This window comes from Ambystoma mexicanum, chromosome 13 (assembly GCF_040938575.1).
Source record: "Ambystoma mexicanum isolate Mex_15411 chromosome 13, UKY_AmexF1_1, whole genome shotgun sequence".
Lineage (NCBI taxonomy): Eukaryota > Metazoa > Chordata > Amphibia > Caudata > Ambystomatidae > Ambystoma > Ambystoma mexicanum.
This window is the reverse complement of record NC_090938.1, coordinates 157,915,595-157,929,038: the sequence shown is the minus strand read 5'-3', so window position 1 is coordinate 157,929,038 and position 13,444 is coordinate 157,915,595. Positions and strand designations below refer to the sequence as shown.

Genomic DNA, 13,444 nt, shown 5'->3' with positions numbered 1-13,444 from the left:
AATGACAATGCATTCATAACCTACTGTATTCTTTATGTGCCCTGCTAAACATCACAACATATCGAAAATACAAACAGCAGCTACTCACTTGCACAGAACGTTAACTCCTCCCTATGCACATCCTGTTATAGGCCATTTTTTTTTGACGTAACCAGCATTAAACCACAGCTGTTTTTGTTGGAACCAAAAGCAGCACAAGGCCTATCGTATTGCAGAATCAATCTGTATGATTAGGAGTTGATCGATATATGTATTGAATAGCCTCCATTGTTACAAGTTTCTCACTTGTCTTCATTGACATTGCTGTGCCGGAAGAATATTGCATTTATGTATGACATGTAGTTGGTGAAAACCAATGAATACATTTAAAAATAAAAATGCAGAAACATAATAGTGTACCATGAGTACAACCAAAACTATAGACAAAAGGTTCATGACAAATGGTCCTGTCCAACACATCCTAAAAATTTAAGGCAAGAATATCATACTTGCTTACACCAAAAAAGCAAGTGCGTGTACCTTGAGCTTTTAAAATCCTCCAAAAACAAAAAAGGTGCCTTGAACGTAAAGATCACTTAGGATTTCAACTTGACTCAAGATGGGCAATTCTTGCCCCAAAAAGTAAGCCACTTGAGAAATGAAGCAGGCCTCTGTGTGAAATAAACGCATAAAATAAAAACACAAGCAGAGCAGTACAATCGCACAATCAAAACAGGCAGGTAAACACAAACCTAAGCCATGGAGTATGTGGAGGTGCCCTAAACTCCCATCAGTTTAATTCAATGATGTGTTCATTGAGATAACTTACAGCCCGGGACAAAATTTGATTTATTGCGCAAGGCTGCATTATACGATAGGATTCCTGGTCCTCTGATAAAACCGTTACTGGTATTCATGGTGGACGGGACAGGAGCTCAGATTCACTCTCAAAAGAGGTGTAATTTGCAACCAACCTTACTTATACAGTGTTCTGTCCCGAGTTGTATGCTGGCGTATCTTTATGGTCCTCACTGTGGATCATGCCTCATTTGATATTTTAATGTTCGACTCAATTCAGAACCCTGCAGAGTACAAAATCGTGCAATTTTGCAGTGACAAACCTAATATTTTACAAAGTTAAATTGAACCGGTAATCCTTAGTTTCATATACATAACTCCATTAAACTATAACCAATGCTCCTTTAGGAGGTCCTCAGTGGTACAGATCCTCTCACACCCAAACTGTCCGTCCGTCCCCACCACTCCCCCCCAACCCCCCATTACATTTGCCACCTTTGTCTCCCAATCACTGCTACAACTATAGTCATCAGGCTATCATTCTTTGGGTTTTCAAGATTTTGCAATTTCCTTACATTAGGTGCTATATAAAACAGTCAACCTACAAATTGAAAATAATCATAGGTTGCAGTATTTTCTTTATTTTAGGTAAAAGAAAAGGCAATATACCATAGATTAAGAATGAGAGAGGGGTTGCATATATATATATATATATATATATATATAGCAAGCACCGCTTGTGGGTCTTTTGGCACATCAAATTTTCACAAAGACCTGCCCCAGAAACTAGTAAACTGTCTACAACTAAAGCGGCCTAATGTTTGGGAAATGGAGCAGTACACGCAGATTAGCTTTTATGCCAAGCAAGACAGATTGTGAAACAGTGCTGGTCGAATCCGTAAACAACTTGAGTTTTTGCAGCTTCAATTTTAAGCACTGGAAAGAGGAAATTCTCCAATGCAGCAACAAATCCTGGAGGTGAACTGCACACACTGAAATTACAAACATGGGTGGAATGTCAAAATCAGCACGGAAAACCATAAAATAAAATGCAGTGCACATTGGTCAGAAGTGGCGTACCTGAGAGATAAGGGAATCTGCCAGCATAGCATTGTGTAAAATAAATTAGTGCAATATCGGTATAAAAATCTGTATGAATTTAAGTATTTTGTGCTTGGATCCCCAAAGATGTATAGGAGAATAGGGCATTTCTATTTCTCTATGGTCTAGTCAAATGTGTACAAAGAGTACATTTTTAGGTACCGATTATCTTCACTAGTACGGTCAACGAGGACTGCTGACTGTCGCTTCTTTTGAACAAATTTGGCACAGAATCCTGATGAAAAATACCCTAGTTTAATTTGCCATGAACCTGTGCCAAAAGGGGTGAACCATTGACTGAGGTAGGAAGGGTCAAATGTGTGCAAGTCTATTGAAACTCTGCGATAAAGTAATTTCACATGTGGTCCCTGAAATTCAGAACCATGACAAGCCCCATAGACATGCAGAATGTTCATGCGCTCTGTAGGACTACATTCCTTCCACGGTTTTCTTGACTTTTAACCACTTATACCATGTTCTAATTACCTACTGATAACCTTTTTTATTGAATTGTTGACGGTTGTAGAAAACTAAAAACCACAATGGGGATGCCCTACCAACGCTTCCTCTTGGGTACCCATCAGTCGCAGAGGCATCTACCACTGTATCCAACAGCACTGGCCGACCTCCTCTAATAAAAGGATCAATATTTCAATAACACACATTTGGGAGGCTGATGTCTGGCAGCGCTGCAGACCTACCATGTACTGCTGGAAAGTTCCTGTACAAGCTGGCATTTAAGTGCAAGGTAGTTATCTATCCCACAATATGTATATTAAATACACTTTTATTCATAGAAAAACCTCTACACCTAAAGTCCAGTGCAGACAGTTGAAATCTCTCCCCCCCCCCCACCTCCCCTTGGCCTGTAACACCATCATTTCCAGACCGGATTTATCAAAAACGTACAGAATGAGAGCTCAATCCTGGCTTCAAGTCATGCTTAGAGTATCTTAAAGAGACAGCACCAGCAACGGCCATAGTTCCCTCAAGCAGCCACATTGTCTAAAATATCAGGTGAATGTATAGACTTGTCACTAATTCCAAACCCTTTCATATACGGTTTCATCGTCCATTTCGCCAGCTAGATTCGCTTCTCAAAAGTAAAATGCCACTGAAAGAATTGATGAACCAATCCACTGGGTCTCTGTCATTCATTGCTCCAGACGATGCTGTTCGTATGCAGGACATAGGACTATAAAGCCTCTGGTATCCGAGGTCTACTGTTAAGAGTCTGTATATTTTGCAGCGCGGGTCCATCGCCATACAAGCATATCTTCCCCTGCGATACATTGCGATTCTGTCCGGATACGGGATTCATTAGCAGACAGAAAATCTACTGCTTTGTCCCAGACCGGCAACATTTTTTTCCTGGAACAAAAAAAATGAGGAGGGGCGGGGGGGGGGGGGGGGGGGGGAGACAGGGGGACAAAGTGAACAGGTAAATAAATAGTGCGTCGGTAGGTGCATCCATTTTGAAATCTCATAGCTCCAGTGGCCAAGAAACATCAACCCAAAATAAAACCGTTTCCTCACTCTGACCCCTCAACCTAAAAGTACAAATTACAGGAATATTATGACATTCGCTCATCAGGACTTGTACATTGATGGAAGATGTGGCAAACTGTTGCATACGGACTGCTCTGCAAGTGGTTTCACACTGCCTTGTAATGCATCTACGTGTGTCATACAGAAAAAGGAATCTGAAGCATAGTGTGAAAATATCTGTCCACTCTACATTTTGTAGGTGGCTGATCACAAAACAAGGACTTACTCTATACCATATAGGACAGATGTCTGATAACCTCTATAGTACGAGTTTGACCTACATAGGAAATCATAAGCATATAAAAAGGTGTTGAACTGCGGAATCCTAACACTATAGCAAGGCCACTCAGCAGGGCAATTGGGTTTTCTAAGCCTTTCTGGGTCTTTAGTGCCGTTTAGAAGGAAGGGGGTTGCAACAGAGGATGGTGGTGTAGTTTGGAAAGACAAAGGGTATTTTCTTTTGGGCCATGTATTCCATGTCCCTCATGCCCAACCGCTAAACCACCTAATCTGCTGCTATATGGGGACCGCAAAAGGTTGGAGAAAGAGACACTGGGTGAGCAACTCAATATAAAATGGAAGATGGGTCACTGAGTGATCAGACAGCTCGAGGTTGCCTCACATCACTAGAGGTAACTCGGAACCTCTATCCTTTGTTTACCGTTACTGCTCTACAATTCTATAGGTGCTCCGTTTTATGTGACAACATATACAAAAGGTTGGTACATATTTATTTATATAAATCAGCAAATATAAAACACATTTACCTATAGAGTTAAAATAATTATGAACAGAATTCAATGAGATCAATAAAAGATCACATTTTAGACACATGATGATTACAACATCCTTACCTTGATCAAAGTCTTCCATAAATAAGTTCAATCACTGTACTGCTCCGACCACAAGTTAATAAAGTTTTCCTTCTGATGGCTGTCAAATTCTCACATTCTAAAGTGTTTTGTGGTTTCGGAGTCAATTCGCCACAATATACAGCAGCAATGTTCTCTACATAAACCTTTGTGACCGCCCCTTGCTTCAAGCAAAGACAATATTACATTGAATTCTTATGTAATTAAGAACTGTTCCATTATGCACATACTTATTTAAGTACTTCTGCAACCTACTAGGAAAAGAATAGTGGGCTATGTATTCCTGGCTAAGGTATTTGCGACAGCTAACTCAGTGAGCAAATGCTCCATGTCCACTTCACAGAACATCTTTTCTTGGCTAGGGCTTTAAAATCGAGGTACCCAAGTGCATATTAATTTCAAGGGGAAGCGATGTTACCAGTGAGAAGCTTCTTTTACAAGCACACTCAGACTAGCAGCAGAAAAGCCAGGCAGACATTCTTTAGCAAGAGCATGGTTTACGTGTATTAAAAGTAGACTGCACCTACACTGGAAACAAGCATTCACTAGTATCCATTGTAGGTTCTACTTAATTTCTTTGAGCAATAAATACTATTAGTTACCAGTTCCAGAAGTAGGAATCCAATGGGTGTGGCTATAGGGAGCTTGCTTACTGTCTCGAGGCACCTATCCTGGAACAATCCAAGGTTATGTACAAACCACCCTATATTGCAGCTCTGTGCAAAATAACGGATTGAATGTCTGCAATCTATAAATCAATTAATGGTTTTAGTGTGTAGCCTGAACGCGTTCATGCAAAGGCCGCGGTGGCACCTAGCTCTTGCCTTACTTTAGCATCTATTTTACTAATGTATTGCTCCCAAGATAGTCTGCAGTTAAGGGTTAATCCCAAATAGTAATCATTAACTGTATCCAATTGGGGCGTACCGATTCTGCAAGGGCCTTACGTACTGGCTTGATTTTCACTTGCACCATCATCGTCTCGGTCTTATTGTATCGCATTAATGACGATACAATTAGGGCCTGAACAAGCATGTGAATCCATGAAAGATCCAATGCTGGAGAATCTAGGTGATACATCAGCCAAGTACAAGTTAAATAAAACAGGAGCAAGGATGCAGTCCTGCTTTAGTCGGATGTGAGTGGCAACATAATCGGTGGTGTCATCTGCGAGTGACAATCTTACTTTCGTACTGGTGTAGAATGAAATGATATTTAAAAGGCTAGTTGGTATCCCTCAGTTGTATAGCTTCTGCTAGAGGATATCACGCCAGACAGTATCAAAGGCTGAGCTGTAATCTATGTAAGCAACAAATGTTCTGACCTCGAATTTGCCAATGCCGATTCAACCAGATTGACCAATGCCAATATTCTTCAGGCAATAGAGAAAAAAAAACATTTGGTTTGTTCAATCTAGGTAATAATGACAGCGTCTACAAAATATTGCTATATATTGAGTATTTTAAGAAGATCTACTGCTGTTCTACTTCTGCCTAAAATTACAAACAATCAGTGCTTTTTTCAGTAAGGTGTAGCTTTTCATCAAAGATTATGTACAAAAATCTCCATCCGATCGATGGATTACATGTCGTGTGTCCCATCAGGGCAATTCGCAGTGTGGGGGGGAAAAAAAAAAAAAGACCAAGTACCTGAGATGTCCCAGGGCTAGTCTTTTCTTACCTTTCGCGATGTGGAATAAGAGTGTCACGAACATGGCAAACGCCAACGTAAGCGAAGGTCTCCACAGCACACTCATAGTCCTTGTAATGATCCCGAACAAAATCTACAAAAAGAAAACGATGGACACAAACATAATGGTCAGCTTGCCAAGTCTAGAATGCCACATAATAATACACGCTATAAACGGTAGGCTGAGGAACTACAAGCAATAGCCAGGTAACACCAGTCCACTGGCCAGGCTGGAGTTCCCTTTGCTGCTCCAACTTGGATTGACGCATGGCCTTGAAAGTTAACAGCCAAAATATGTATTTGCTCAATAAATACATAATCTCTGGGAGTTACATTTACTCCACATTCATATTATTCCACCTAGGATGAGACCCCAAGATCATGCAGTCCTTTCGTAGAAAAAGCATGATCAAAAGGGAGGTGCATAGCTCCACAACCTAACACACCAGACATGCAATAGTCCTTTTTTCTGCTTTTGCTGGGCAGAACATGCAACTAATGCTCTCTGCATTCTTAGAATGTCAGTGCAACGAAAGGTCTACTGCCTTGGTTTGGTGGAGAGATTATTAATGCTACCACCAAGGCTTCTTGGGCTGGAGGGCGGTAACTGAGCCAGAGTGCCTGCTGCTACTGCAATTAGACGATAAAGAGATTTGAAGTGGGGAGGAATGGGACAAGCGGCCTTCAGGGTCAGATGAGTTGTTAAGATTAGTGAGCAATGAATACAAAACAATCCAGAGTGACATTGGCCCATGTCCGAATTTCTGCATGATCAGTGTTATTCACTGGGGAGAAACATTTTATGAGACACTACTTTTTTTGCTTTACCATTTTGGTTTTCTTGCATGTTTGGCCTCATTTGTGTGGCCAGAGGGACTTCTGCACAAGTCTCTCTACCACTGCAGCCCTGTTTGGTATGTGGTCTTATGGCAGCCCTTTCATGCACAATTTCGCTCTAGAGGGATCACCGTACATTAGTCGTGGAGGCAGCTGTAATTTACTAATGCATTTTATTTTAAAGTCCTCTTTTTGTCCAGTTTGCTTTTGGCCAGGCCCCTTTGTGGTAACCATGAGACAAGCCGACAATAGCAACTGTGCATACATGCGATTACTCCGATCCCAGCCATACGCCTTATGTAGTGGTTAGGACTGGTCCCTTTGCACAAGAAGTCAAACACACAAACTGCATGGGTGGACCGAGTTCTTGCAATTAGTTTTGGGTTGGCCTGCGTGATTGGGAGGGCTTCCTTAAGATTGTCCATGAGTCAACGTATGCATCCAAGGGAGCCCCTTGTGCATTCCTCCAGTCTGCAGATAATTACCTCACATGCTGGAGGATTTGCCACGAAGATGGGATGCTGAATCTCCGGAATCAATTTTGGCCATACTGGCTGGACTCTTAGTCCTTTGCTCTGGTAACTTTTTTTGGGTGCTGGATGTTATGCGAGGAGTGGCCAATATTATGGAAAGATGGACAGTATATAACACTACTACTTCCTTGGCTGTTCTTCGTCCTAGTACTGCACACTGGCTGCCCCATACATGGACTGCCTGGGACATTTTACTAGTCTCCCCATTTTATCTTCCTGGTGCAGGCGCCTTGAGATAGGAAGCCTCTATCATCCAGGAGGGTGGTGAGACACTGCTACCCTGTCTCTGCTCTTCGTCTGGGCCCTCTTGCGTCACTGTCACTATCCAACAGTTTTTGGCTTTGCTGTTCTATGTGCCACTGCATTCTTCATCGCAACTCCTGGGAAGGCCAATTCATTTGCGCCATTGCTGGTCGAGTGTGTACTCTCCAAGCCCATGCCTTATCGCCTGGAGGCAGAGTGGCCCTGATCTTCCCAGAATGGGTCACTGCTACCATCATACCCATTCAGACCTTTTCTTCATTTGAATGCCCTGCCTGCAGGCGTGGTGCCTCTCCAACCCTCTCGCTGACTTGTTCCACCATCTACAGGACCTACAGTCCGGCACCCCTCTTCGTTTCTGAGTGGTCTGACCCAACCTCTTCTCTCTGGCCTCTGCCTCCAACTCTTAGCTTCTTTTCCTCCATATTCACCTGGACTCCCCTGATGCAGCCTGTGGACTCAAGTTACTAGGGGAATCCAAACGTGGACCCCTTGCTCACTTTTCTTAGAGAGGCACAGCTCCACCATACTGATGAGGCCCAACCAGACCAAAACACGTGCCTGGGGTTTTGCTGTTGGTAATCTTGTTCAGAGGAGAATTGTCTAGCATTTCGGTGCTGGACTGCCCAGGGCAGGACAAAGAATGATATGTTTCAGATATTTATCCTCTGTGAAAGATAGTGAGCTAAAGACTCTGGGTAAGTCTCTCGAAACCAGGACTAATGTCTGAAGAGGGACTCCCAGGACCCCCTTGTTAATTTGCCTGTGGACTCTTACACAGACGATGTCACTCTTTCCCCTCATCATTCTTCCCTGCAGTCCAACACACTCTGCCAGACACACCTTGGATGCTCTCATCTCAGCAGATTACCCCCCCCCCCCACCCCCCATCTCCTGTCCTCTCACTACACCTCCTGTCCGCTCACCTAGAACTCTTGGGTCACCCGGCCAAGCATCTGCCTGTATTGCCATTCTTCTTCTCATCATTTGACTGATGAAGCGAGTGTCAGTTGCAGCTTTTGCTACCACATTCATTCCCCCTCCCACTCCGGCCACTGACTTTCACACTGACACTGCCCTTGCTACTTCACATCTCCAACACTATGGATATCCTTGCCCCAGTCATGAAGATCTGCATAAAGCCTGCCTCCAAGCACAACACTGGTATGATTCCGACATAGCATTTCTGAAATGGAAGCACAGATTTGCTGGGCAGAAGGACAGGTTTCGAGCACATCCTCCAACATACTGGCCTGCCGCCTGTTCCAAAAGGCAATACAGACTCTACTTCTGCTCGAAGAAGGTTGCCTATATGAAAGCCCTCTCCTCTGGGGCCACCAACACAGATGAGCTGTTCAAAATCTGCAGGGAACTCATCAATTCTACTGCAGTCTTCACTTCTCCTCCGGCATCCCTGGTCTCTCACTTTATAACCAAATCTCAGGACATCCTGTTCTCACTCTCCTCTACACCCCTTCCTTACTAGCCCTCAGGCTTCCATTGGTACCCTTTCCCTTCCTACTCTCCTCTTCCTCGCCAATATCGCCGGATGAGGTCTCTAGACAAGTCCTCTCAAGTCTCCTCCAAACAGGTGCTCCCCTGCTCCCCCAGAACTATCAAGACAACATTGCCTCCATTGCTCCAGCCTTGCAATCACTCCTTTGCCACTGGCTCTTTCCCGCTACCCCTCAAGCACTCCCTTGTGCACACCCTCCTCAAAAAGCCTTCTGCCGACGCATTCAGCCCGGCTAACTACCGCCCTATCTCCACTACCCCCTTCCTGGGCAAACTCTTGGAGAAGCTGGTTATCTCCCAGCTGATCCACCACACTGAATCTGTTGGTTGTCTCCACGTCACCAGTCTGGCTACAGAGCAGCCAGAGGCAGGGAAACTGCACCCCTGAACACCTGTGATGACTTGCTTTCAAATCTCGATTCCACCTTCCTTTATTTATTTGTTGCAAGCGCCCAAGACCGCAGGTATCACAGCACTTAAAAAATACATAGTTTGGATTAAATAGACAGTATGATGTTACAGGTTATCAAAGATAGTGAGTTTTTAAACAGCATGGTAATTACGTTGCAACACAGATCAAGAGACAATTCAGGTAGATAGGGCAGTCCGCACTTAGTTACTGAAATTTGTTAAACAGTGAGGTTTTTACTTTAAGGAAGACAGTGTAGGCAGGTTCATCTTGGATCTGCTGAGGAAGGGCGTTCCAGAGTGGGGGGGTGATGGTAGTGAAGCATGAGCCCCCAGCTCTCTTTCTGGCAAATCTGGGTACGTTCAGAGATGATGTGGTGGAGGAGCAGAGAATGCACATGTTAGTTTGAAGCCAATGCGGGCTTTGATGGGAAGCCAGTGTGCCTCCCGTTTGATGTGGGAGATGTGGTCATAGCGCTTCAAACCCCAAGCTGCTCTAAGGGCGTTGTTTGGGAGCAGTTGGAGTTTGTTGAGATTCTTGGTGGAGGTCCCTGCTAGGATGGCATTATAATAGTGTAGGTTGCTGCCAATGATGGCTCTAGCCAGGGTGAAGCAATTGTTGGTGGTAAGGAATATCCTGGAAAGGTTTAGGAGTTTGGTAGACTAGGCAGCAGAGGAGGAGATAGCTTTGAAGTGTTTTGGTAGGCTCAGTTCAGCATCCAGGTAAACACCTAGCGTTTTTACATGGGCAGAGACGGGATGGTATTATCAATGCAAAAGGAGGAGAAGGCGGGGCTGAGAAGCTTAAGGTGGTGAGGGGAGTCCACGATAAGGAGCTCAGTTTTATCATCATCATCATCATCCAGGCAGAGATTGGTGGTGGCCATCCAGGCCTGTATGATGCTGAAGACATGGTTGATGTTGGTGGAGTCAAGGTCGTGGTTGCTGCTGATTTTGAGGAGGACCTGCGTGTCCTCGGCAAAGTTGGTATAGGGAATGTTGAGGCTGTCTAGATGGTCAAGCGAGGGTTTGGGTATACATGTTACAGAGGGGAGAGGCAGGAACCCTGTGGGACACTGTAGCAGAGAGGCATGGGGTTGGCTGCTTCAGGGCCTGCAAAAACCCTGGTGGTTCGACCGGCTAGGAAGGATGGATGGGATCCACAAGGTGGCTTCTGGGGTGAGGTGGAAAGTGGTGGTGAGGTGTTTGCAGAGGATTTAATGATCAACAAGGTCAAAGGCTGCCGATAGGTCCAACAGTAATAGGATAGCGAGCTCACCATTATCCCTAATGTGATCGATCTGGAGGTCAAGGAGGGCGGTTTCAGTACGGTGTCTGGATCTAAAGCCAGACTGGCAGGTGCCTAGTAAGTTGTGGCTTTCAAGGTGTAGTTGCAGTTGTGAATAGGCAGTGCGGTATAGAATGTTGAGGCGGTAAGGAACTGTCGTGATGAGGCGGTAGTTGTTGGGGATGGTGGGATCTAAAGTGGGCTGCTTGGGGAGAGGCATGACCCATGCTTCTTTGATGGTGGCGGGTATAGAGTTACAATTAAATGAAGCGTTGATGAATCTGGCTATGATAGGGGCCAAGGGTTCTGCGTGCATTTTGACAATGTGGGCTGGGCAGTTGTCACCATAGCAATTGGAAGCTTTCACGTGTTGGGTGGTAGTGGGGACTTCTAGAGGTGAGACAGCAGTGAATTGAAATTGAGGGGGGGATGGGTTGCAATATTGTCAGTGCTGGCTGGGAAAGAGGGTAATGGAGGTGGTAAAAGGAATTTTTTATGAATGGTTTTGTCTCTTAATGTCCGTGTTTTGGTGTGTAGGGTGGTTTGGATGAGTGTGCACCAAGCTTTATTTTTAGTGAAGTTGTCGGATGGGGAGCAGGGTTTTCGAGCTCTAAGAATTCTGAAAAGTTCTCTGGTGTTGGAGCTAGCATTGGAGATTCTGGTGTTGAAGACGTTGGCTTCAGTATCAATGATAGCTGTTTTGTAGGTGTCAGCTGAGCACTGAAGACAGCTTTGTTAGTGGGAATGGGTTTTCTTCTCCAGAGATGGTCAAGGGTGCGTTTCGGGAGGCTAGGTCATCGGAGTACCAGTTTTAGGGAGTGAGCAGAGCGTTTGCTGCTTACTAAAATCCTGAACACTTTGTGCTGCCTTCTTGCGAGTTGCAGTGCACACAGACAGGAATCTGCTTTCCCTGGCAACTGTCATCAGCAGAGCTGAGGAGGAGCCATAAATATATCTGCCTCGGCAGAGTGAGCAGCGTGGGAAACTCTAACAAAGGCTGATCAGCGTCTACTAATTACGGCCCCCATGCGTTCTCCCACACCGTGACTGCAAATCAGAGAACGCCGTGATGTACACACACCCTCAGGACAAGAAACGTCTGCCACAAGTAAGTGGGATGGTGGGTGGAAGATCCGGAATTGTGGAATCAAACATTCTATCACAAGATGTTAATAACCCCCATCCCAGCCAAAAAAGCAGCACTCTTGAGGAGAATGACATCTTGATGGTAGCTCAAAATGTTACCAGACGTAATACAGATCCAAGATGTAACTTTACCGTTCCAGTTTTTGGAGATGCCCCCCGCCTTGTAATGCTACCTGCGACACACTGTTTATATCGCCAATAAAAGAACGATATGCTCTTTGTTACTACTTGTGCAGCGAGCTCCTACACCCCAGCTCAACAAGGAGAACGAGTGCGTAACCGACGAAAGTGTGACTGACAAAATTTGGGATCTTTGTCAAAGCACGCCTTGTCAAAGAATGCCTGAATCAGAGACATTGTTGACTAACCTTGAGTGGGGCGTAAGCACCAATCCTGGAAGACGTATTTGAAAAAGTGACAGATGCCTTTGAAGAAATACTCAGCCAAAAAGAAACAAACAATTCAAGCGTTAGTTCAGGCCCTGAGAATATAACATCTATAGAAACACTCCCCAGAAGGCGAGATTCCATAGTTGTAGTAGATACATTGATAGAAGACCCGAGAACAGTTAGTCAGTCAATCTCCTTGACAAAAAACCCCCCCAAAAAATACATGTCAAATGTGCCACTAGAAACGGATTTAAAATGGATCAGCTCCCATTAGTTTCCCCAAAGCCGATAAAATGACAAAACCTTTGCCAGCTGTGGTAATTGAGAATTGCCGAAACCAAAAAAAACTGTATCAACAACTCAAAGGAGAATAGAGAACAGCTATAATAGCAGGATTCATTGCTCACAAAAGCGCTTATGTACTGAGCGAAACTCGATTAGAAACAAAGAGAAGCACCAGACTCCAAAAACTGTCAAATCAGGATGCTTATACAAGTTCTGAAACTAGCACCTCAAACTGATTCTTCATGTGAATATAACGACACGATAAGTGGAACTGAGATCACGAAAGAATCAAATTAACCACCCACACCATTTTCAGGATAGAAAGTATGAAAGTAGAAGCAAGTGATTCAATTTGGTTGAACAAATATTCAATGAATTACGCCCAAGTCTAACTTTGGCTTTAACTATTACCGTTGCCCCCCTGATTAAGCTTTACAAGTAGCTTAATGAAACGGGACGAGATCAAAAACACCCTGCTTGCGTTACTTAACACTAAAATGATAAATTGCGAAGATGAAATTAAAGGCCTAAAGTATCACATCAAAAACGACAAAGTCCAACGAAACCTTCATGGATATAATAAAGCTACAGCTAAAAACCTCTGCAGAGGATAAACGGTTATTGGCCGAGGTGGCCAGGGAAACTGTATCAATGATGAACAACCATCAAGCAATGGTCTCCAAAGATTTGACTAAAGAAGGTGATGCAGATGAAAACTGGAAAAGGAACAAAACAAAAATGACGCAATTGGGATCACAGGCACCGATCAACAATGTCATTCACTGGCTGGTAAGG

General features: G+C 44.1%; 1 protein-coding gene across 1 annotated transcript in view; it reads right to left on the bottom strand.

Moving 5' to 3' along the window:
• Window positions 1–2,113: 2,113 nt before the first annotated feature.
• The window catches only part of LEMD2 (LEM domain nuclear envelope protein 2), a 119,370-nt gene continuing 108,039 nt past the window's right edge, over window positions 2,114–13,444 (bottom strand). The window contains exons 8-9 of the mRNA XM_069633517.1: window positions 5,979–6,081; window positions 2,114–3,249 (exon numbers count right to left, since the gene is read on the bottom strand). Coding sequence (XP_069489618.1) covers window positions 3,105–3,249; window positions 5,979–6,081 — 248 coding nt within the window. The 3' untranslated portion in view covers window positions 2,114–3,104. The remainder of the gene's footprint in view (window positions 3,250–5,978; window positions 6,082–13,444) is intronic.